General features: G+C 54.9%; 4 protein-coding genes across 4 annotated transcripts; 2 read left to right on the forward strand and 2 right to left on the reverse strand.

Moving 5' to 3' along the window:
* Positions 1-212: 212 nt before the first annotated feature.
* Positions 213-2,553, forward strand: VOLCADRAFT_59102 (uncharacterized protein; the record flags this gene model as incomplete). Its single annotated transcript, XM_002949147.1, has 7 exons — positions 213-275; positions 346-419; positions 593-751; positions 956-1,081; positions 1,436-1,490; positions 2,011-2,127; positions 2,458-2,553. 7 exons carry the CDS (start codon positions 213-215, stop codon positions 2,551-2,553), a joined length of 690 nt encoding a protein of 229 aa, XP_002949193.1.
* A 493-nt stretch (positions 2,554-3,046) lies between these two features.
* Positions 3,047-5,017, reverse strand: VOLCADRAFT_104260 (uncharacterized protein). The gene is made up of 3 exons (XM_002949271.1): positions 4,765-5,017; positions 4,606-4,651; positions 3,047-4,382 (listed from the first exon to the last, which is right to left on the reverse strand). The coding sequence occupies exons 1-3, from the start codon at positions 4,928-4,930 to the stop codon at positions 4,109-4,111; spliced, it is 486 nt and encodes a 161-aa protein (XP_002949317.1). The 5' UTR covers positions 4,931-5,017; the 3' UTR covers positions 3,047-4,108.
* Positions 5,018-10,476: 5,459 nt separating this feature from the next.
* On the forward strand, positions 10,477-13,266 carry VOLCADRAFT_89654 (uncharacterized protein; the record flags this gene model as incomplete). The annotated part of the gene is made up of 3 exons (XM_002949148.1): positions 10,477-11,937; positions 12,226-12,649; positions 12,821-13,266. The coding sequence occupies 3 exons, from the start codon at positions 10,477-10,479 to the stop codon at positions 13,264-13,266; spliced, it is 2,331 nt and encodes a 776-aa protein (XP_002949194.1).
* Positions 13,267-17,460: 4,194 nt separating this feature from the next.
* VOLCADRAFT_89655 (uncharacterized protein) lies at positions 17,461-19,944 on the reverse strand (the record flags this gene model as incomplete). The annotated part of the gene is made up of 5 exons (XM_002949272.1): positions 17,461-17,654; positions 17,947-18,042; positions 18,577-18,641; positions 19,358-19,446; positions 19,651-19,944. The coding sequence occupies 5 exons, from the start codon at positions 19,942-19,944 to the stop codon at positions 17,461-17,463; spliced, it is 738 nt and encodes a 245-aa protein (XP_002949318.1).
* Positions 19,945-20,982: the final 1,038 nt, after the last annotated feature.

The raw sequence follows: 20,982 nt of genomic DNA on the forward strand, positions 1-20,982 counted from the left end.
AATACTTGTTTTGCTACCAGAGTAATATGCAGGCTCGTCGTATTCAACGCGCTGTGCATAGCACCGCGTTTCGCACTGTCCATCCGCGTCTCTGCGCGCATGCCCATAGATGTTACTTCGGCCAGCCAGTGCGGAAGGTGCACATAAATGCAACTGCATCACCGGCTGCTTATGGGGAGCAGGCGGTCAAGCCCGAGCTGGATGTCCCCGGCATGACGAGTTTCCTGGACAGCCTAAAATGGGATAAGAACAGCCTCGTCGCAGTTATTGTTCAGGTATAATCCTAATGACCATCATACATATTGGCAACCTTACACCATGTACATCCGCCGCCACGCCTCGCAGCACATTGACACAGGCGAGGTGCTGATGCAAGCCTTCGCAGATAGGGCGGCCATAAATGAAACTATTCAGACTGGGTAAGCAGATTTTGAAGCATGTATGACATTCCGGTCACCTTGGGTTTTTGACGTACGGCTTCTCTCCTCTCTAGAGCAACGCCTTTCTCTTAGGCTGAGTCATGCATCTCGCTACTGCCTTGCTGTTCCTCCTTTGACATTTTCCACCTGTTTTCAACCTCATTCCCGCGCAGCCTAGCCACGTTCTACAGCCGCTCCAGGGGTGGCCGATGGTGCAAGGGCGAAACTAGCGGCCACTTCATTAATGTTCACAAAATATATACGGACTGCGACCGCGACTCCATTATCTACCTGTCGGATCCCATAGGGCCCGCCTGCCATACGGGCGCCAGGTGCGTTTGCCGCTCTGACTATCTTCTCATCTTAGACAACACGAGCGGCAGGTGCCCTTTACGGCGCCCTCTCCACCGCTCCGCCATCCCACTATCCTCCTCCCCACGTGCTATTGCCTTCCTCCCTGCCCCTAGGACCTGCTGGTTCAAGGAAGTCCAGCTTGTGGCTGCTCCGCAAGCAGCGTCGACCGCCGCCACCACCAGCAGCGGCTCCCTGGTTGCCCACCAGGGGAATCACGACCAGGGGGATCACGTGCCCCGTACGACATTGCTGGCTCTGGAGCAAACCATAGCTCAGCGCAGAGAAGCGTTGTCTCGGCCATTAGGTACGTGGGTGTTGGGTAGAGGGCATATGCGGGGGTTTAGGCGATGGGGTTTGCGGATAGCGGGGAGCCGTGGGAGAATTCAGAGGTTGGGGTGGGGCGGGAACTTAGTCTCCCGTGCCGTCCCCGAATTCAAGAAAAACACCTGCACGGCGCTACGGCGTCGACCCTGAATCCGGTCCCAGGTGCCGTACCCAAGCTGCCACCTGGTTGTGCCGCTGTCTTCGTTGCGTGCCTGCTGCGGCCTGTTGCGCCCCACCTGAGAGCCCTCCTCTCCCCCCCTGCCCGCCCGCGTGCCCTTTTTGGCAGCGACTCTCTTTCCCCACGTTCCCCCCACCCCACCCCGAACCCCAGACGGCAGCAAGCCTTCCTGGACCACCCGGCTGCTGAGCAACCCGGAGCTGCTGTGCAAGAAGGTGCGTGTGGGGAACGACGGCAAGTGACGTTTGTGTGTGATTTGTCATTGGGGTGCATTTGGGTCGAGTGCTGTCACCTGTTGTCGGTCCACACAGAGGAGTACTGGGGGGGGCCAATTGATTTGGGTTCGGATTGGGCGGGTATCAGATTCAAGGTTTGGAGACAGGCTGACTAACAAGCCAGCAAACCTGCCTGCGGTGTCTTGGGAAGATCTTCTTCCGGGGAGGTTGGGGGGGTGCATGTTGCGCCTCCTTCAACCGAGCCCGGCATGCGACTGAGGGGAATCCCCTACCGCCTTTGTGGATTTGGGCAGTGTATTTTGCATATCGATCACCATCCCTTTCTTTGACGTAGCATTCATAGTAATCGACTGGCTTGGCATTTTTTTTTGAGTTCCACTCTACATTCCGCTTCAGTCCAGTCCACTTCACGTCACGTGCTGGTGTTGGCGGGTTGACAATGAGATGAAGCCGTGTATGTATTGGGGGGGGGATTGCGGTTACCCCGGGGGTGTTGCAGATCCGCGAGGAGGCTGGTGAGTTGTGTCAGACGTTGGAGGCCGACGAAGGGCGGGAGAGGGCAGCCAATGAGATGGCTGACCTGCTGTACCACTCCATGGTGCTGCTGAACCTGCAGGTGGGTGGGTGGGGTGGGGGGTTTGGCCCTCATCGTGTTCCGTGCAGCTGGCTAGGGGCGTTGTGGGAGAGGGGAGGGGAGAGAGGCCAAGGGGGTTGGATACCCTCTTCTCTTTAGGTAAACTTTCGCTCCTATTCACACACCTGTCTACGCACTTAACCCCCCAACCCTATTAATTTCGGAGTATCCGTCTTTGGCATTTCCTTTTCGTCAATCGTCTCTGTGCTCGTCGATACCCCACCCCTATCTTGTTTTCCAGGCCAGACTCACTCTCGTTCTCTCATTTCCCCCTCCCTCCCTCCCGTCCCCTTCTGGTGTATCTCCCGGTAGGGTGTACCGATGGAGGAGGTGCTCCGGGTGCTGCGGAAGCGCTTCACACAATCGGGCATTGAGGAGAAGGCGTCCAGGGCCCCCAAGTCCCAATAAGTGCATATGAGCGAGCGAACGAGCGAGTGGAGGCAGCGGCACGGGGTGGGACCAGACGTCCTCCACTGGACAGCTGATACAGTCGGGTAACGTCCTGACCGTCCTCAATGAGTTCCCCTCCGGCCGAGCCATGATGCCGAGCCCTAAATTGTCTGTGGGGCTGGTGATCCGAGTGATTTGCTGGATTGGTCACGTTCGGTTGGGAACGACTGTTTTGCTTTCAGGCAGCGCATCCGGAAACTTTTTATGGGTCTGTCTCCTTTGGCTTTGGTTGGCTTCGGGATGATCACTAATTAGCAGGTAGGGGGCTTGCAGGACCCAAAATGGAGGCGAAACGAGGTAGCGTCCAATGGAAGAGAGTCTGATGGTTGGTGTTTTGTGAACGGTTGCTGCTGGGGTTTGAGGTGTTTAGGGTTTACGACGCGAGGCTAGAAGCACAATCTATGAAGGAAAGAGCTGGCTGAAGGATCGAGGGATGGATACCTGGGACCGTCAAGCGATTCTCCTTTCGCACGTGTCTGTGTTTAGTTCACCTTGGCGGAGTCAGGTGCTCGCTCTCGCGGACAGCGCAGGACAGGCCCACAGAACGTCCCAAGGGCCCCCGCACCCAAGCCCGGTCCGTGCGGCACTAAAAGAACAGGCGGTATTTGTGCTGTCCCGCACTCTCATGCGCCTTGCCGGAGGTCTCCACGCAAGTCTTACGTGGGCGCCGCCACAGCCATTCACATTGGACGCATTCGCCAGTCCGTCACGGCATATGGCATGGCAAGGGATTGTGCCCGGCCACAACTAAACACGCCACACGGAGAAAAAACGCGTCATGGTGGTAAAATTAGTTTATGTCAGTCGAGTTTAGCAGCGCCGTGCCAACCCAGCAAGGGTTTTAGGCTGTGACAGCGAAACAGCGACAACAATGAGAGTCGCGCTAGAAGGAACGGTTTAATTAAATATATGAACCGGGATTCGAGTAAAAAGTCCCGCCTTTCATCAAGTTCATTCCATTCACTTTGGCAAAAGAATACAACCATGATCCGCACTGATATCTCCGCTTCCTGTGACCCCCGGTACAGTTTTCCACTTACTTGCGCCCGTACTGCCCCAGTATCCTATCGAACATATATCTGAAAGAAGCGGCTCAAGTGAGCTGTGGTCCCGCTTGGTGCTACCTCTCCTCTCGTGGGGCCCTTTTCCTTCGCTCCCCTCTTCACCTCTCTTCTCCTCGAGGCCCTTTCAACGTACCCTGCTCCCTCATCTTCACCAAAACTGCTCATCATCACGCAATCCTTCTTTTAACCTGGATATGGTTCAGACTCCTCCTCTGCCCTCCTCCATCCTCATCCGTATCTCAGGACGCCTCCCCTACCACCTCCTCCTCCTCGTCGTTGTATTTCAAAAGCCGCCACGGAAGCCAACAAGGGCTGCCAAGGACTGGGGGCCCGGCAGGGGTTGGACGTGGAAGCCACCCTTTCCCTAATTCCAGGTCCTGAGACCCTTGCCCATCATTTGCCCCAGGCCCAACTCATCCACATCTCCAAGCGCACCCATGTACCTACGCTTACAGAAGCGCAGAGCCTTTGGAGACCTCCAGGGCAAGAAGGGCTGCGAGCGCCAGCATGGCCAGTCGCCCGTTCACCAGTTCAGCTTGGGGAGTCAGCGGCCCGAAGGCCTCCTTAAGATTGGCGCCACGCACGATGGGCGCCAATGTAGCGCCAGACAGCGCCAGCACCAGGGCCAGCACAGGCAGCGGCGTACCCGCAAATTGGGCCAGGACGCTCTTGCCCGTGGTAACCTCAGCACCCACGGCACCCACCACGCCCAACATAGCAAGCCTGGTGGTGGCATTTGGTACAGGGGCACATTGATGGTTGGCAGAATGCTTCCAACAAGTTTGGTTCTTACAGAGTCTGTTTCGGATGGGACCCAAGGGCTGGAGAGGGGGAAGTGCAGGAAGGGTTTGTAGGGCGAAAATGGGTCGGGATGGCCGGCGCGTAGGAGGGCGAGTTGGGAAAGGCGTGGTAAGGACCGCTGGTGCAGCGCGCTGGGAAGGCGTACCTGGCGTTGATCAGCTCTGGAGCTGGGCCCATAAACGTCATAGCTTCTGTAGTTAGAGAAAGGCCATGAGCATAGATCATTAGCGCGTTGGGACATCACGGGCCGCCAATCAACCTACTAGAAAAATGGGGCTAGGAAGCTACAATCCTTAAATCTTACGTTTTACAGTCATCGGCTTCAGTTCTGCTCCAGATGGCAGGACGATCGGGTTGCTCAACCGCTGGGAAACCCCCTCAGCACACACAATCGAAGACCGTAAACGGCGTGACCCACGCGCCGCAATCCCAACCCTGGAAGCCGACTTCGTAAGGGTGCAAAGGGTCATTTTGTATGCGTCTGATATGAGAAGATGTTTTGGATTTCAAATGCTTGTAGAAGCAGAAAGGTTTGCAATTATAGGAAAATGAAATGGTTAGCGAAAAAATATTGTCAAATGGTGTAGTCCCAATGCTTGACTCAAGAACTAAACCTGCTGTACGGTAGCATCCTGTTTGTGGCCGATGAAAGCCTCCGAAGGTCGCAGCAACAAGGCGGAGGAGAGTAAGCACGTCAAGTTGAATAACATACGCACTAACAACCATTAAAATCTAAAGATTACATGTGGTACTTACCAAGTTCCCATCTGGATTGAGGTTCACACAAACCTCTCGCGGTTGACCGTTGTCGTCAAGAAATGCAAGCCAATGCGAGCAATATCGGGCGAACTCACCAGCTCGCGGAGGGGATTGCAGCAAGATAACATTATTGCGGGACGCAAAGTTCAATCCCTTAATTCAATGAGGGAACAATGCCATAGCCCATGGACCAACCGCTGTTGACATCACACCAGAGCACGCAAGGCGACAGAACAATTTGCTTTGCGGGATCGATGCAGGGAACAGACGCAGGTCATCCCGCACGAATGAGCAGGAAGGAGGTTTGTGCTCGTCCAAGTACCGCCGCCAAACGGACCGTGCCTACCGCGCTCTACCCAGGACGCTTCTCCAGGCCGCCGGTTCTGTGACTACACCATCAAAAATACCGCGGCGGCAAGGCGCGCCTCTGGAACCTCTACAGTCTATTAAGTAGGCTGTACTCTTCACTTCAAGCTTGCTCCAACGCAGTTCCATCTCCACGGCCAACCTAGCACCTTCTTGTCCCTTTCGGTCCGTTCCCGAGGTCAACGGCCGAATCATACGTGCACACGCAGGGGGATCGGACAGGAGTTATTGAAGTACGGTAAGTCGTACATGCCCCTCCTGGAATCCATTTGCCCTATGCCGAAATTCATGCTGTGCCATATGGTACCTGCTCTTGTCCCTTCTGTGCCCCTCCTGCCCTGCCCGCCTCCCGATAATCGGATTCCGCTTTGTTCCCGTCAGTCATGGGAGATCTTTCCAAGCCCGCGCTGCGTTTCGTATGGTACCACACAGTTGTTACAGCTTGCGCAGCAGCTGGACAATTAAGTTCCATGGTATAAGCAAATCGTGCTGGGAGGCCATGATGGGCCTCTCTAATGGCGGGGATGGCCCGGTGGCCGGGTGGGTGCAGCAAGCGAAGGCGGGACGGACGAGGAACCCCACGGAGACGACTCTGCACGAAGGGACGTCGAGTCCGTGTTCAAAAATGGAAGAAGTGGTTATCCGAACCGTTATCGTTGCGCGACGCTTGGCGGAAATGTTCGTTGGGCCGTTTGGCAACATCATATTCCGGCCGTTCTCCCCTTTTCCGGCTGTTCAGCAGTACCATTGCGCGTCGAAAAGCAACTGATGGAGCTACCGTAATCATCATCGCATGCTCTTGTGACCAAACTTAAGGATTACTTAGCTGTAACCTATTCCTTGTCTAAGCCGTTGTCCCTTGTCCTATCCGCCCTTCTCGTTTCGCTAACAAGACGAGATTCCGTCTCCGTTGGCGGTCTTCGCAACCAGATTGACTGACTTAGGCAATACATAGGCGCACTACTACGCCCTTAGGGGTGCAGGCATCGGCGAGGAGCTGCCCGTGTCTGCTGCGCGCAAGCAAGGGGCAGTAATATGTTTGGACGAGAAGGATTGTCAGTTGCCAGCCCAGGACGGTGGACTCGTTGCCGGTTGTTTTTACCGGGCACAGTTGTCTGTCGTGCATGGTTAGGGGTCAGGTTGGTCAGGGACTAAGGGCATGGTCGTGGAAATGCGCAAGGCTAGGGGTCGCTGGGGGAAAGCAGAACGCGAAAGGGCCCAGATGCACTCTTCTTTAGGTCAAGGGGAATACCAGGATTACTTTATTGACAAAAGGCATAAACTATTTAGGGCAGCGATGGCCGCATTTCCTGCTAAGCCTTGTTCCTGCTAATGTGGGGACGCTGCTAGAAGGGTACCTGCAAACAGAGAGTCCCTTTGTGGGGGGGTTCAGTGGGGCCGCCGAGTTATGGCGTCCATCCACTGTGAAACGTGCGCCAAGGACCGAAGGGGGTTTGGTACTGCGTGGCACGGCGCTATCAGATTTGAAAAGGGGAGACCAAGAAGGAGCCTTTACCCTGTGAGGCGAGGTTCCGAAGCAAAATATGCCTCACAGTACGTCTCAAGATATGGTTTTCTGGAAGCCTAGTTACAACGCCTACGCTCTTTGCGTATTTGGCGGGCATGTTTACAGACGTGCTTTACGCTTTACGTTGTAAACGCTGCTAATCGCTGATTTACTCAAGCGCCAAAATTGCAGCAGTATTGCTCAGTGCTTCCGTATTATCCGCAACTGCGTCGTTAGCTTCTCCTCATTAGACGGACCGCGGCAGGAATGACCAAACTTTGCGGCTCCCATATGGATTCCGTATCATCATGACGTGCATTCACCCTGGCATGTACCTTTCGCGCATACTCAACTGATCCTTGCGCGCGCAATAAGTTAATATTGCTTAGAGAGGCGCTTGATTTGGTGGTAGCCAAGCGCTTGGCAGGTTTATGTCATTTGATATTTTAGCTCCTAAGGTCTAAAGGCTTGGCCTTTCTGTGAAGCTATCACTGTTATTATCTAGGGGACTGCCTCCCAGAACAACGCCGCATATTTGTATGTGGATGCGACGTCGTCAGCGATTTCCCGCCGGCACGCGACCCTTTAGCTATCGCGGCCCATAGATGGCCGATCATCCTGTTTTAGGTTTTTGGGTGTTAATCAGTCGACAGACGGTGGAGATTGGCAGCAGCAGGCAGCAGCTGCCCTGCAGGGCAGCTGGCCATGAGACTTGCATGCCATGCGTTGTGCGTTTTGCTGAGTTCCGTCACTATGCGTTTCGCACTTGAAAAGGAGCCGAGAAAATTTTCCTTTTCAAATATGATAATGGTCCATAAGCAGAAAACCGGCACCACAGCTTTGACGTGTACGGCTTCGGATCGGACTTCAGCGCTTCGACTAAAGAGCTGCTAAAGCAAGCAACCGAATACTGCCGCTGCTGACTGGCGTAAGAAGACTCAGCACCAAATACCTGAATTTAATATATATCAAGGCACGAATTTGAAGGGCAACTCACTGTGCCGCATCTGGTTTTGTGCTACAGTTCACGTTGCTGTATACACTTAAACCTGATGTCGTATGTCAAAGCGCGACGTTATGTAAGGACGAAGACAGATTTTCATCATAGAGGCATTTCATACAATGTTTCGGTAAACATGCAATATCATGAACCGGTCATTATGATACGTCCGGAGTTCTCCAGATGCCGCTTGCCTTTGACGAGCGGACGATACGGCGCGACAATGTCGGCCGAGCTGACTAACAATTTGAAAGTAAGGTTGACCGGGACACTGTTAAATGCAAAAAAGCTCGTGACTATATAAATTCCTAGCCTGAAGGAGTTACGCTATCTTGTGTGCGCGGCCATCGTATGCCCGTTATCGTAGGTCTGTCGGGATCCCTTGAGCTTTCACGACGCTAAGTTTAATAACCAGCTGTAAGCATGAGCTTGTGATTAGATTGCTGGCCGCAATCCGCATGCTATGAGCAATAGTTTCCCCGCTTTTCAAGTAAGATTGCGTAGGGAAACGTTTCCGCCGGAACGACAAGGTTAACACCGTATGCAATCATCTAAACATGCAGCGTAATGCAAGTCAGATTGCCGCACAAAACAAGTTACGATATGCGCGCAGGCATCCACGCAAGCCTGTAGTTACAAATGCTTGCCGGCTTGCCAGATCTCCAGGCTCACAGCTTTCTCACAGCTTTCTCAGATCAGTAGATAGGTCAATAATGAAAGCTCGAAGTTATTTGATGTCATGGTCGATTATAACTTTGCACGCTTTATGTCTTGGCTGTACGGTACAACATGTAAGGATCCCTTTGTGGACGGGTTGCGGAAATACTTTATAAAAATATATTGCGCTGGAATCCTCAGGAAAGTCCTTAGCAAGGGTCTGGAATGCCTTGAGGGTACATGCCGAGTAAGGAGATTCATGTGCTGGCTATTTCCTGACTGGTGCGAAAACGAAGGAATGCCGGCACGCAAGCTTTCTGTAAATCAGAAATGCTCTGTTGCTGTGTTCGCGGTGGCCGTTTCAGGTTGCGACCAGGGGGGTTGGGTTCCCAATGTAGCGGCCATCATAGCTGACATTGCGCGAGGGAATGCGCTTGCAGCTAGCAGCGACGACCGAGCCATGAAACACAGCTGGGACGCCATGGCCTTTCAGTTGACGGGTTCAGGAATCGATTGAACTCCAATATCGCCACCGTCTTGTACCTCAACCAAAGCACTACTAATAAGCACCAGTCCGACTTTCAGTTTTTTATGTCGGCTTATCTGCCGTGTCGAGCACATTCTTATGGATGAGGAGCTTTTCATGACAGATAAGGCAGTCCTCGTGCGAGGAAACCGCACTCACCAAAAGCCTGTTTAGCTCATGTACCGAAAACGCTGGTGGCAAGATGCCTGGACGGCTTGTTCGCAACTGTAATCCTAAAAACTCTACTGTCTCAACTTATTACTCACCTCTAGGCAACTCACGTACGGGAAAGCGGCCCCGAACCTGAAAACCTTAATTGGTTCGTAATCCGGTAATTGTCTATGACCGCATCGGTAAAGCCTGTCATACGATGGCCGCCTTCGCACTTAAGACGTATGGTATCATCAGTCGCATTTTTTAGGAGCCTTTCAGGATGGACATCTATTCGGCGTTGGGGCAACAATGTCCCAGGACGAATTGCAAACCAATTCCAAAAAAACATGTATGTTGTTCGCAATTATGCAAATGTAAAATTTGAATAATTCCTGGCGTATTGTCGTTCCACTTCACTTGTGTGAACTCGCAAGTCCGTTACTTTGGGTTCGGTGCTCCGGTCATAGCTGAGGACAGCTGCTGTGATTACCTAACGCAATACTTAATCTTTTTACCTTGTTTTTCTCTCAACTGTTAAAAATAACCCCCTGGTCAGAGTTGTACGTCCAATGATTACAACTGTTAACTCCACCTGACGTCCTCGAGAGACCGTAGTGTGTATCTTGCGGGCGACAGAAGTTATGCCGCAATCAACACAGCTCAGCGCCATAAGTCTGTATCCTTTTTTCCGTTCATCTAGTCTGCAGTATATCGGGAACTAATTCGTTCTTACTTGCGGCAGCTGAAGAGCAGTTTCTTCTTCGCAGCTTGCGGCGACCTTATTTACGTGCCATCAGTCCCCCAAAGCAATTTATTTTATCTTTTTGGGTGGCCAGGAAGGCATTTCGGCGTTCAGCGACGTTTACACACTTACCGCGGCGTCACGCTCAAAATAGGCTTCGGCCTCCCATGGGCGACGCTAGGTCGTGAATTTTGAGTGGTCGTCCACCTTTTTCAGAACCATGCAAATCTGAACCCATGTGGTCGGAAACTTGACAGCAGGAGTATTTGCAGGATTCGTTCAGGACCAGGAATTTACGGGCAAAGAATGCCTACGCTCAGACGTCATCGGGAGAGTCAACCATCAGCTGGTAGCCCGCTTGCCGTTGCGGGGTGCGACAACTACGGCAGTAGCTCTGACAATGGGCACCCCAGAACCCGGCCTACCATTGCACCGAGGAGTGACTCCACCTCAGGGTGCCACGCTTGGCCAATTCTAGACGCTCCACTTGCAAACGAACGTACAGGCGCTAGCAGCCCCTTCAGCAAGCGGCTTCCCGGCGATGCCTTCACGAATGCCGTGCATTATCCCGTGCTCAGCTCCGACTGCAATGAGCCCCGACCTCAGGAAGCCTTATCAATGAATGCAAATGACAGTCAGAACGATGGGCGCATCACTCAACCGCTTTCTTTCCTGCGAGACGAATGCTGTGCGCAATCCTCTTGGGCGGAAACTCTCAACCTCGACCTTACCACCGCCATTGAGGAAGACAGCGTCGTTATGTCGCAGGACGTTTACGAACGTACCAGCAGCGCTGGCGCGCAGCCCGCCCCAGCCGGCTCAGCTCGCTCTTCACAGGGCCCCCCCGGACGGCAGCGCACATCTGGCAGCGGCCTTCCCCCTCGTCCACCTCGACCCGCAGCTCCGCCACACGCCGCCATAGACCCCCTTGACGGCCTGAGCCCCTTCCTCAATCGCCCCGAGCCGCCCGGTCGCGATCCGACCCGGCCCGAGCCACTCGAGGGCGCCCGCGCCCAGTCCGCCTCCTGCTCGTCCTCATCAAACCAACCCAGTTTCCATGGCCGCCGAGCAACCGCTGCTGCAACGGCCGCTGCTACTGCTCCTACGGCAGGGACGGCGGCTGCAGGTGCGTCTGCGGTGCTGCACCCCGGTCGACACCAAAATGGAGATCCCGATAGCAGGCAGCCCGGATCTGCACCTGCGAACAACGACTGGGTGGCGGTTTTCAGACCGTCATTAGCTCCGGAGCCGCATTGCGCACAGCACCAGCCGGCGGCTCCTGCGCCTTTGCGGGCATCTTTAGCAACTTCAGTAGCATCTAGAGCTGGGGAGTCTGAAGCTTTGTCGCCGTTGGGCCGTTTTGTGGCAGCTACGGGTCACCCGGGCCGCGTAGTGCCTTCCGTAAGCATTACGTGTGCCAGCCGGCTCACCGCTACTGCCACCGCCACTACTACAGCCGCCAGCGGAATCTACTTAGGCCGCCCACCGTTGCCATCACCGTCAAAATTGCGAAATTGCTGGGGCTGCGGCAGTAGCGCCGCCACGGCGCGCGGTGGTGAACAACCTGAGATGCCGTACTTTGCTCAAATAGACGGTAGCATCGCAGCGGCGGCAGCTCGGTACAGTACGACGCTCCAGACGCCGTACTTGCGCCCCGAGAGCCCATTTGACTGGGGTCTTCAGCTGCCAGGATGGGAGGAAGGCCCCGGAGACCTCGTCACCCTTGGTACGGCACATTTCGAGCAGCGCATGGAAGACATGAACCAGGTGAGTACGGAAACGTACGGCTGTGGCACATCACGCAACGAGACTCTGCCAACCTACATTGCACCTACAGCATGACGCTTGTTCCATGATGGCGTACGTCATCATGACGTCATTGCAGCCGTACCCAACCGTCAAACAACTGGTGTAGAGTTTCAGGACAGCCACAACCAACATTATGATTATGACCCCAACTCCCTAACGATTCCTTTCAATGATTCCGGTTGGTCCCGGCCCCCACTTGCACTGCTTTCATAGTTCCCACACGACCCCTGCCTGATCGCCGCGCAGGAAGCTTGGATCCCAGGTTCCCCCCGATATGTGTTCAGACCAGCCTCGATGTTGGGTCGCTGGCTACCCGGCAATGGCGGCGCCGCGGCCGCCACCAGCGACACCGGGGGCCACATTGATAGTTTGGCAGCAGCAGCAGCAGCAGGCCGCGGCCCCGGCCATGTTGCAGCCAAGCTAGTAGCTGCGGCAGCTACTACTGCGTTAGCAGCAGCACCCCATGCAGCTACTGCTGCTGCAGTTGCAGATGGCCCACGGGTCGGCCATCCGTCATGGGTCCGCGCCGGCGTTGGACAGCTGCGTGGCATTGCCATGGCGGCCAGCGCCGGCACACCTTTCAGCGCCCATGCTGGCGGCAGCGCTGCAATGGCCGTCGGTGAAGCAGCTGCTGTAGCAGCTGCAGTCGCTGACGCCGACACTCCTGCAGGTGCGTCGGAACAGCCCGAGCAGGATTCTGCTCAGCTGCCGAACCGACATCTGCCTGCTACGGCGCTGCCACCGCCAACGAGCATGGCAGTCCCGACACAGCCATTTTCTTACCCTTTGTCGCCATCGGCCCTTGGTACTGGGGAGCCCGCCGGCGCTGCCTCCACCGCAGCTGGCGGAGGCTGTGGCAGCAGCAACGGCAAGGACGCAGCAGCGCAGTCCCGCAACGCTTTCGACCAAGTTGGACCATGCTATGAGCCGACATCATGTACGGCGGTTTCGGAGCTCGTGAGCTTGGATGGAATTTCGGGACCTACTACCGTAGGTGGCCTTTTAGCGACAGTTGCACGCCTGGCGGCGGAAGGGGCGCCCTGCAGTGACGACGGCGCCGCCGCTGCCGTTGCTAACGGCGCCGAAGTCTGCTTCCGACGCTCACCTCCGCTCAAGCGACGACTGGATGATGTGGCCCACTGTGATGAATCCCCGCCTTCGTCATATCCAGCCATTGGCATTCCGCTTCCCATCCGACGGCGGGAGCTGTTGCTGAGCGCTGTGGAGGCGCAACTGCGACTGAGGCCGCTGCCGCCACCGCAGCAGCAGCTGATGCAAGAGTGGTAGAAATGTCCGGTCAGTCACAGCTGACGTTAAAGCTGGAGGTTTTACGCAGTGCGTGCGTAGTCATGGCCATGGGCATAGGCATGGGCACATACCACGGAAAAGCGCCTGTAAGAAAACTTAGCACTGTGGTTAGGGCGGACCTCTAGGATACAGCCCCCGTTGTGGCGGCGGCCGTTAAGTTTTTAGGGGCCACGCGGGACGGGGGGCCGTACGACGCAAACGCAGACGCGAATCTGCGTGTTTTCCGGGCATCGACGTTGTTTGGAAAGAAGGGTAAGGTGGGAAAGAGCGAGGATGGGCGATCTGAGGTCTTGGGTTGGGCCAGCGGCTGTGTTAATGTCGCCAGAGTGGGTGTTATCGGTGTATTGGGGCCCGGCCTATGAGGGTGAGCGATGAGGTCTTCGCAGTCTTCTTCTTCTTCCTTCGCAGGCCGGCGGCTCAGAATGACGGCTGCATCAGAATGGAGAAGAAGGTCCTGAATTCATGGGAATTGATTTTCTGTATGCGCTCCATGGCTTTTTGTTATTGCTGTTGGTTTGGTTGCTGCTGCTGGCGGTGGTGGTGGTGGTGGTGGTAGAGGAGGTAGTAGTGAAGGTGGTAGGCGGATAATATTGATAATAGTATCAATAACAATAATAATAATAATAATAATAATAATAATAATATTGTGGCACATGGCTTGTTGTCGCTCCAATAGTTTCAGGGGGTGGTTGGCGTGTTACTGGGGGCAATAGCGGAAACTCTCTTGGGATTGAACGGTAGGAAGTTGGAAGTGAGGCGCGGTACTTTTCGAAAGGGCTACCCAGGAGAGGCAGCGCAGCAGGAAGTGTATTTAGAAAAGGGGATTAAGGTGGTGCAGGAGGAGGCAGGGAAGATGGGCGGAAATGAAAGAGACAACAGGGAGTGAAGAGTTTGCCGTGGGGCTGTCGAACCGCAAGGTTCCACCTTCAGGCCCTTGCGGCAGTTAGTTAGGGTTTCGCTTTTGGATTGGTTTGGTAGTTGGCGCTTGGCGGTTGGTTGCATGGCTTGGACGAAAGCTCGCGGTCAAGCATGCGGGTGGTCTGGTGCGTAGCTGTAGAATCGGGCGTAACGTAAACTGGGGAAGGAATCATGAAGTGGGCTTAGGCCTTCATCCCGTCGGCGCTTTCTGTTTTAATATCACACATGTGCATCGGCTGGCCTGTTTGATCCTTTTTTAAGGAACGGGGCTTCTCCGTAACATAACCAGGGGATATACAGCAGATGTTAGCCACGTTATGCCTGATCATTCCATCTTACGCTTTTAGGCACAAGGCAATCCATCAATACTGTTTGTCTTTCATGGTCCTTTTTTATCTGGCTGCGTCGGAACCTCGTCTTGGCCTGCGGAATGCCTCCTTCTCATCACAATCTCAAGACTAGTTTGAGGTCCTGAAGTGTGGCTCTGTGCAGTTTGCCCCAGCGTCGGTGCGCGGTGACCTGTTTGGCGTTGATGGGGTGTTACACTGTGGGCGGCTCGCCCGAGAAAGGGCGAGCACCGGGGGCCCTGACCGGGCCGAAACACAGCGCAGGGACGGGCGCGCGGCTCTACGTCCGTCTGTTCCTCCGCGCGCGCCTCATTCCCTCACTCACGCCAACCGGGACGCTCTCCCAGCCCCTGGTTAGGCAACACAGCGGCGCAGAAGACTGCGAACCGAACTAAGCGAGAGCCGCACGAGAGGCGCCACTTCGCCTGGCCTGCCTATTCGCGCGCTCTCGTCCCTCTTGACCGCCAAAACAAGAACAAAGAGAAAACACCACCGGGGGCAGGGGCTCTACTCAGGGGGCTCCACTACACACTCAAAAACCAAGGCGTTGCTTGCTCTGTTTTCGCTCCCCTTTCCGGCCCCACAATGCTGTTTTCGGTCCAAACACCGATCTTGGCATGTCGACTATTGTGGCGTGGAGGAGCAAATTTTACTGTTAACTGGATGGTTATAGAAAAACCAAGACTCTAAACTTTGTGGCCTGGCAGGGCCAACATAGGTTATCTTTTCACTGTATATCCTCCTTCGCTCGTTGGAAAATTCCGCCTATCCATTATCTCTCGTGGTGATGCTGCAACGGGCTGAGGTACCCAGAAGTTGCTTGCTGCCATCAGCTGCCATCGTTGCTGCGGCGAATAAATGAACAAAGGGAATAAAATATGGAAGAATTAGTAACAAACATGGATCAACATGGTAGAGTATTGATTCCATCAGAAAACTCCCAAGATTATAAAAGAAAGCAATTGTTTCAGCACCAATCATTGTGTTCACATAGCACAAATCTGGCAAATAATTTATAAGGGCATCCTAAAAATATGGCATAGTTCCTTTTTGCCACCATTCATCCGATTTAAATTGTGCCGGTTGCCCTAAATGCTAATTTTATTCACTATGGAGGAGTTGTTTTTTTCTCGTATGAGACGATTAGGCATATGCACCCGAACATCCCTAAAACATCATCGCTTGTAGTAATGGCCATTACAAATGAATATTTGACAGTTTGTCAGTCAAATTATGACAGGATTGACAGATTCGTCCTCCGAAAGTCGGCGGCGCGGACGGCGGCGGCGATGGTCTCCTGAAGCGAGGGGACGTATGGTTCGGTGACGGAGGTGGTGGGGACGGAGTCGACGATGGGGACGGTAGGGACGGGGTTGACCATAGGGGGGATGGGCGTGAGCGTCGTAAACGGAGACGCGTGGACGTTGCTCGGGAGTTCCGCGGACCGCGAACGGGATCGGTCGCGGTTGGCGTCCGTGGGAACGAGAGCCATCGGGGAAGATGAAGACAAAGACGAAGACGATGGCGCGATGGCGCGATGGCGCGACGACGCGACGACGACGAAGACGAAGAGCTCGGCGAGGAGGATCACCTAGGCTCTGATACCAATTGAAAGGGAACCAGGCCACACCTAACAACTGGGAAGCGTAAGCCGGCTTTACTTGCCGAAAAACTTGCGTAGGCACAGATGATCGGATTTCAAACTCAACTTAGACTTACAATGTTCATAATTTGGTCCGCTTAAATAGTCATATTAGCGCGCCATAACCTCACACGTTGTACACGCAAGTTCAAGCTCCACTAGCTCCGAAGATACGACATGGTTTCAGAAACGCGCGTTAACGAACTGCAAAGCATTACAGTCTTCCCGTGCGTTGTCGCGGATTCACCGCTGCATCATGGTAAGGGGCCCCCACAGGAAAACCTACAGAATTTGAATTTGCCTGTGCCCAATAGTTCTACTGTACGACACATTTATCCACTTAGGGTTTACAAATTTCCCTTAAAAGAGCGTTAAGGCGGACGTGTTTCTCTAACGTAAAGCGCGGTGTCGTACCGACCGGTATCGTACGTCCTAGTTAGGCGACAAGGACTATTGCACACGACTTGCGGAAGATGTGACAGTGCTCTAATAACAGCTCTACTATATTATCCAATGCAATGTGATGATGCAACGAAAAACATATCTCCACTCCTGCACTCTGGCTTGCGGCTAATAGTAACTCTCTTTTCAGCAATACTCTCTCTCTCTCTTACTTCACTTTTGGCAACTACTAGACCTGCATGCTTAGCGCCAGGTGGTCTTCCGCAAGCCCCTGTCTCAGGTACCAGAGCACTGCAGCTCACTGTAGCTCACACATACGACACATGACCATACACATAACCCACCCAACCATACACCATCCATCCATCCATCCATCCATCCATCCATCCATACATACATACATGTGCAGCACTTACACACAATCTGCAGTTACGTCGTCGCCTTTCCCTTCTCCTTCGTAATCGCCCCGGCGGTGGACTCTAAAACCTAAGAGCTGCAGAATCGCTGCAGAAAAAACAACAGAAAAGACCTCTCCCCGCCTTCCCTCCCCGCCGCGTTATCCATCCCCCCAACCACAACACCAAAGCGCCGACCCGCTTGCCCCGACCCTGGCCCGCACTAATACAACCGCCCTCTGGGGCCCCTGACCCACCCCGTACCCGACACGGCCCGACCCGACACGGCCCGACACGATACGACACGAACCTTACTCTCAGCCATCCAATGCGGCTCCCAGGGCACCCGGACGCATCCTCCGAGACCGCGGACCCCTCCCTTCCCTCCTCCCTCCCATATCGTATCTTCTAAATCTTGGCGCTACGGCCCCTCTCAGCTACCCCACAATTCTGGTTCTCATTCTGGTCCTTAATGCAGCCCGGGCTTCAGTCCCTTCCACACGGCCTCCAGCGCCGCCTCGTACCCCCCCTCCGGGAGCCCCGGTCGGCTGAAGAGCTCGAGGGTGATGTTGGCGGCTCCAGGGTGGGTGAGAGCCGAAACACACACGCTCGCCACGTCCGCGCGGTTGATGGATCCTGCTCCCGCAATGACGTCACCTTGACCTGACGTGAGGCGAGGGTTGAGGCGAGGGTTGAGGCGAGAGGTGAGGCGAGGGGTGAGTTACGAAATCCCATGTGATGACGTGGCGTTAGTGAGATACGTCATGTGATGCGCTGTGACGAGGTGTGATGACGTGGCGGTGATGATGCAAGCACGAGGATGAGTATGAACATGCAGTCGGTTTGAAGCTGCCTCCTCCTCCTCAACCCCCCTTATGGCTGCATCTGCAGCGCTCCCGAGCCCCCTAAACCCTAAAACAAACCCTCAACATAACACACACAGACCCACGCTTACCCGTCACGAAGGTGACATGGCCCCCGGGGCCGTTACCCAACCCCCCAGGGCGGATGATGGTGTACTCGACACCACTGGATCTAAGAGCGTCCTCGCCTGCCGGCGGCCAGGCAGGTCGAGTGGTGGGGGTTAAGGTGATGATGGTGGAGGTGATGGTGGAGGTGATGGTGGTGATGATGGTGGTGGTGGAGGTGAAATGATATGCGAGATGATGGTTTGCGTGTATGGCATGGTGGTGGTGCTGCGCCACCAGAGGGGCGGGTGTGCAGGTACGGATTAACTACTTTATCTGGGTAGTGCGTGTCTGTCTGCGGGGCCCGGGAGATACCGGGAGAGGATTCCGGTGCAGTAGCAGCAGTAGAAGTAGCAGTAGTAGCAGTAGTAGGCAGTAGCAGTACGGAGTGTAGCAGCAGGAGAGACCTCATAAACTGCCCCCAGGGAGACCCACCGCACTTTGCAACCCATGGGTCCCGCCGGCGCCGCCTCTTTGTACAGCAGCACACTCGCGCCATACACACACGTGCGCGCTTGGTTAACCCTACTCCACCATACGCACACCCCTCCGCCACACCTCATACCTGGCCCCAACCCAGCTTTTCCCCCAGGGCCCTCCCCCCCAGCCCAACCTACCGCGGAGCTTGTTGTCCATGAGACCATACCGAATATTGTTGAGGATGAGCCGAATAGGGTGCAACCTGGTGGCATTTGGGGGAAGGTGGTGAGACGGCTGAGGGGGGGGGCAGTAGCAGCGGCTGGCGGTAAGGGAACCCCCTCTCCCCCATATGCCGCTGGCATGGCAGCAATCGCGGCGCCTCCAGCCTGCACAGGAACTACATAGCCTCCGTATACCTCCCCTTTCCCGCCGGTGCCGCGACCGACCCGACTACCTGTTCCCTGGCAGGTTTTCTCTGGAGCCGTGCGTTCACAGGATGCTGCTGCTGAGTTCATGCCAAACCGCTACCTGATTGTGCAACATCGGCGACGTTGGCGGCTGGAAAGCTTAAGGACCAGATCAGCAGCGTTACGCGGCCCGTACGCACAGGAATCGGCGATATATCAACGAGCTGATCAACGAGCTCAAGCTGACCAGCTCGGCAATCCGGATGTGGTACTAGTAGTAACGCATGTCATCGTGGGCATCGCATCACGTTCATCTATGAGCGCACTGAAGCGGTGATAACTTCGCCGGTATCATCCTTAAATACCTCCAAAACTTAGAAAGTAATGATTGATAATGCACAGCGAAACACCGTCCCCTGCGATTTCAAACTTCATATTCGTCCTTCCCCTTCTCCTTCCCCTGCTCCATGCCCCTGCCCCCTTCTCCTTCCCCTGCTCCATGCCCCTGCCCCTGCCCCCTTCTCCTTTCCCTGCTCCATGCTCCATGCCCCTGCCCCGCAGACCGGCCCACCAGTGCTTCCTGGTGACCAGCATGGACGACACCAACACAACACGTCGGACACCCAACTCCTTGGACACGGCCGCGACCTTCTCAACGCCCTGTGATATGTTGCAGGGACGGGAGGAAGGGAAAGGGAATCTGAGAAGCTGATGAAGAGGTGGACTGTGGGTTGGATGTAGGAGGGCCGGGGCCGACGGAGGGACAAAAACACTCCAGGGGAGGTGTAGTCGAGCGGACACGAGGGCGCTGAAAAGGGAGGTAATAGTGGGGTCCTATTACACCGTGTCGTACGGGTGCCGTACCTTAAAGTCGACGTCGCTGGCCGACCAGTAACCCGTGCCGGCGGCAGCAAAGATGACCCCTCGGGCGTCTTTGAGGACCTCTCTCAGACTGGCCTCGTCTGTGACGTTGCCCTTGACGATCTGCAGCTTGCTGTTGGGCTCGAGGACGCCCGCAAGCTTGGTGGGGTCGCGCAGGACGGCGCGGGTCGGCAGATCTGAGACTGCTACCAGGCGCTTGACGCACTCCAGACCGGTGCGACCACCGGCGCCAAGCACGACGTTGACGCCCGCTAATGACTGTGATTCTGCCGCCATCTAGTTTTAACACGAAAGGAAAGAATATGGATGGTGTCCCCGAAACCAGGAGTTGGGAAGATGCTTGTTGTGCTGATTTCTGGAAGGCGATAGGCGTACAAAAGGCTTCTAAGGGAAATACCTAAGCTTATACCTAAGCTTATATGCGGTTAAGAATGTTTTCAGGTTAAAATAGTTTACCAAAGCAATGGTGTTAGTAACAAACCAGACTTTTGCCTGTGCATGTTGATTAAGTGCTCGTCCTGTAGTGTAGTACGGCAAGTGCGGCGCGGGAGGAGCAGACCGGAATTGGCCAGAGGACAGTGACTGATACGGTAGTGCGTTACAAAGATTAGCTGGGAACAAAGCGCTGAATCCAGACAACGCTAGTTCGCCAGTCAACCGTGCAAGCAAGCGCAAGTCAGAACGTCGTCTGTTGGGGATTTTGAATTGTTTAAATAGTGACTTACTTTGTATTCGGGACCCAGCTCAATAGTAAAGTAGATAAGGCGATTTGACGTTGCTGGCATATCGGTCGCCAGTAACAGCGAAGTGATGGCAGAGCGCGAGCAATCGCGCGGCGGAGGCCAAGAAGGCTTGGAGGACATCCTCCAACAGCGGGACGAAGGAGGACACCAGAATGGCGGAGCACCTAGTTACCCGGAGGGGGCCGATGCGGTGAGTAACAGACGCCAGCTATTGCTCCGCGCGGTCAGACTGTAGGCACAGCCAGCCGCCGCAAGTTCTGTTATATCAAAGGCATGGGAGAGACCGGACCCAGTTTTAAAATAGCGGGAAAGGGATGCGCCGCCGCTGTTGTTTGACCAGGCTGGATTAGAAGCTACGGGTCAGGCTTAGCTTATGAAGAACACGAATCTGTAGACCGCGAGTGGCCGACTCAGAGTATTAGTGCTCGTGAGGTTGGGTCCGTTTCCGGTGGATGGCGCCGCGGCAGAGGGGTAGTTGCTTTGAGTTGGCGCAGCGGGGTCTGTTATCCCAACGGGTCCCTGTCCTGAAAGCAGCCAAAAGCCCGCAATAGCGCCTAGGCAGGGGCACGCC

The sequence above is a fragment of the Volvox carteri genome, assembly GCF_000143455.1.
Source record: "Volvox carteri f. nagariensis unplaced genomic scaffold VOLCAscaffold_13, whole genome shotgun sequence".
NCBI classification, from domain to species: domain Eukaryota; kingdom Viridiplantae; phylum Chlorophyta; class Chlorophyceae; order Chlamydomonadales; family Volvocaceae; genus Volvox; species Volvox carteri.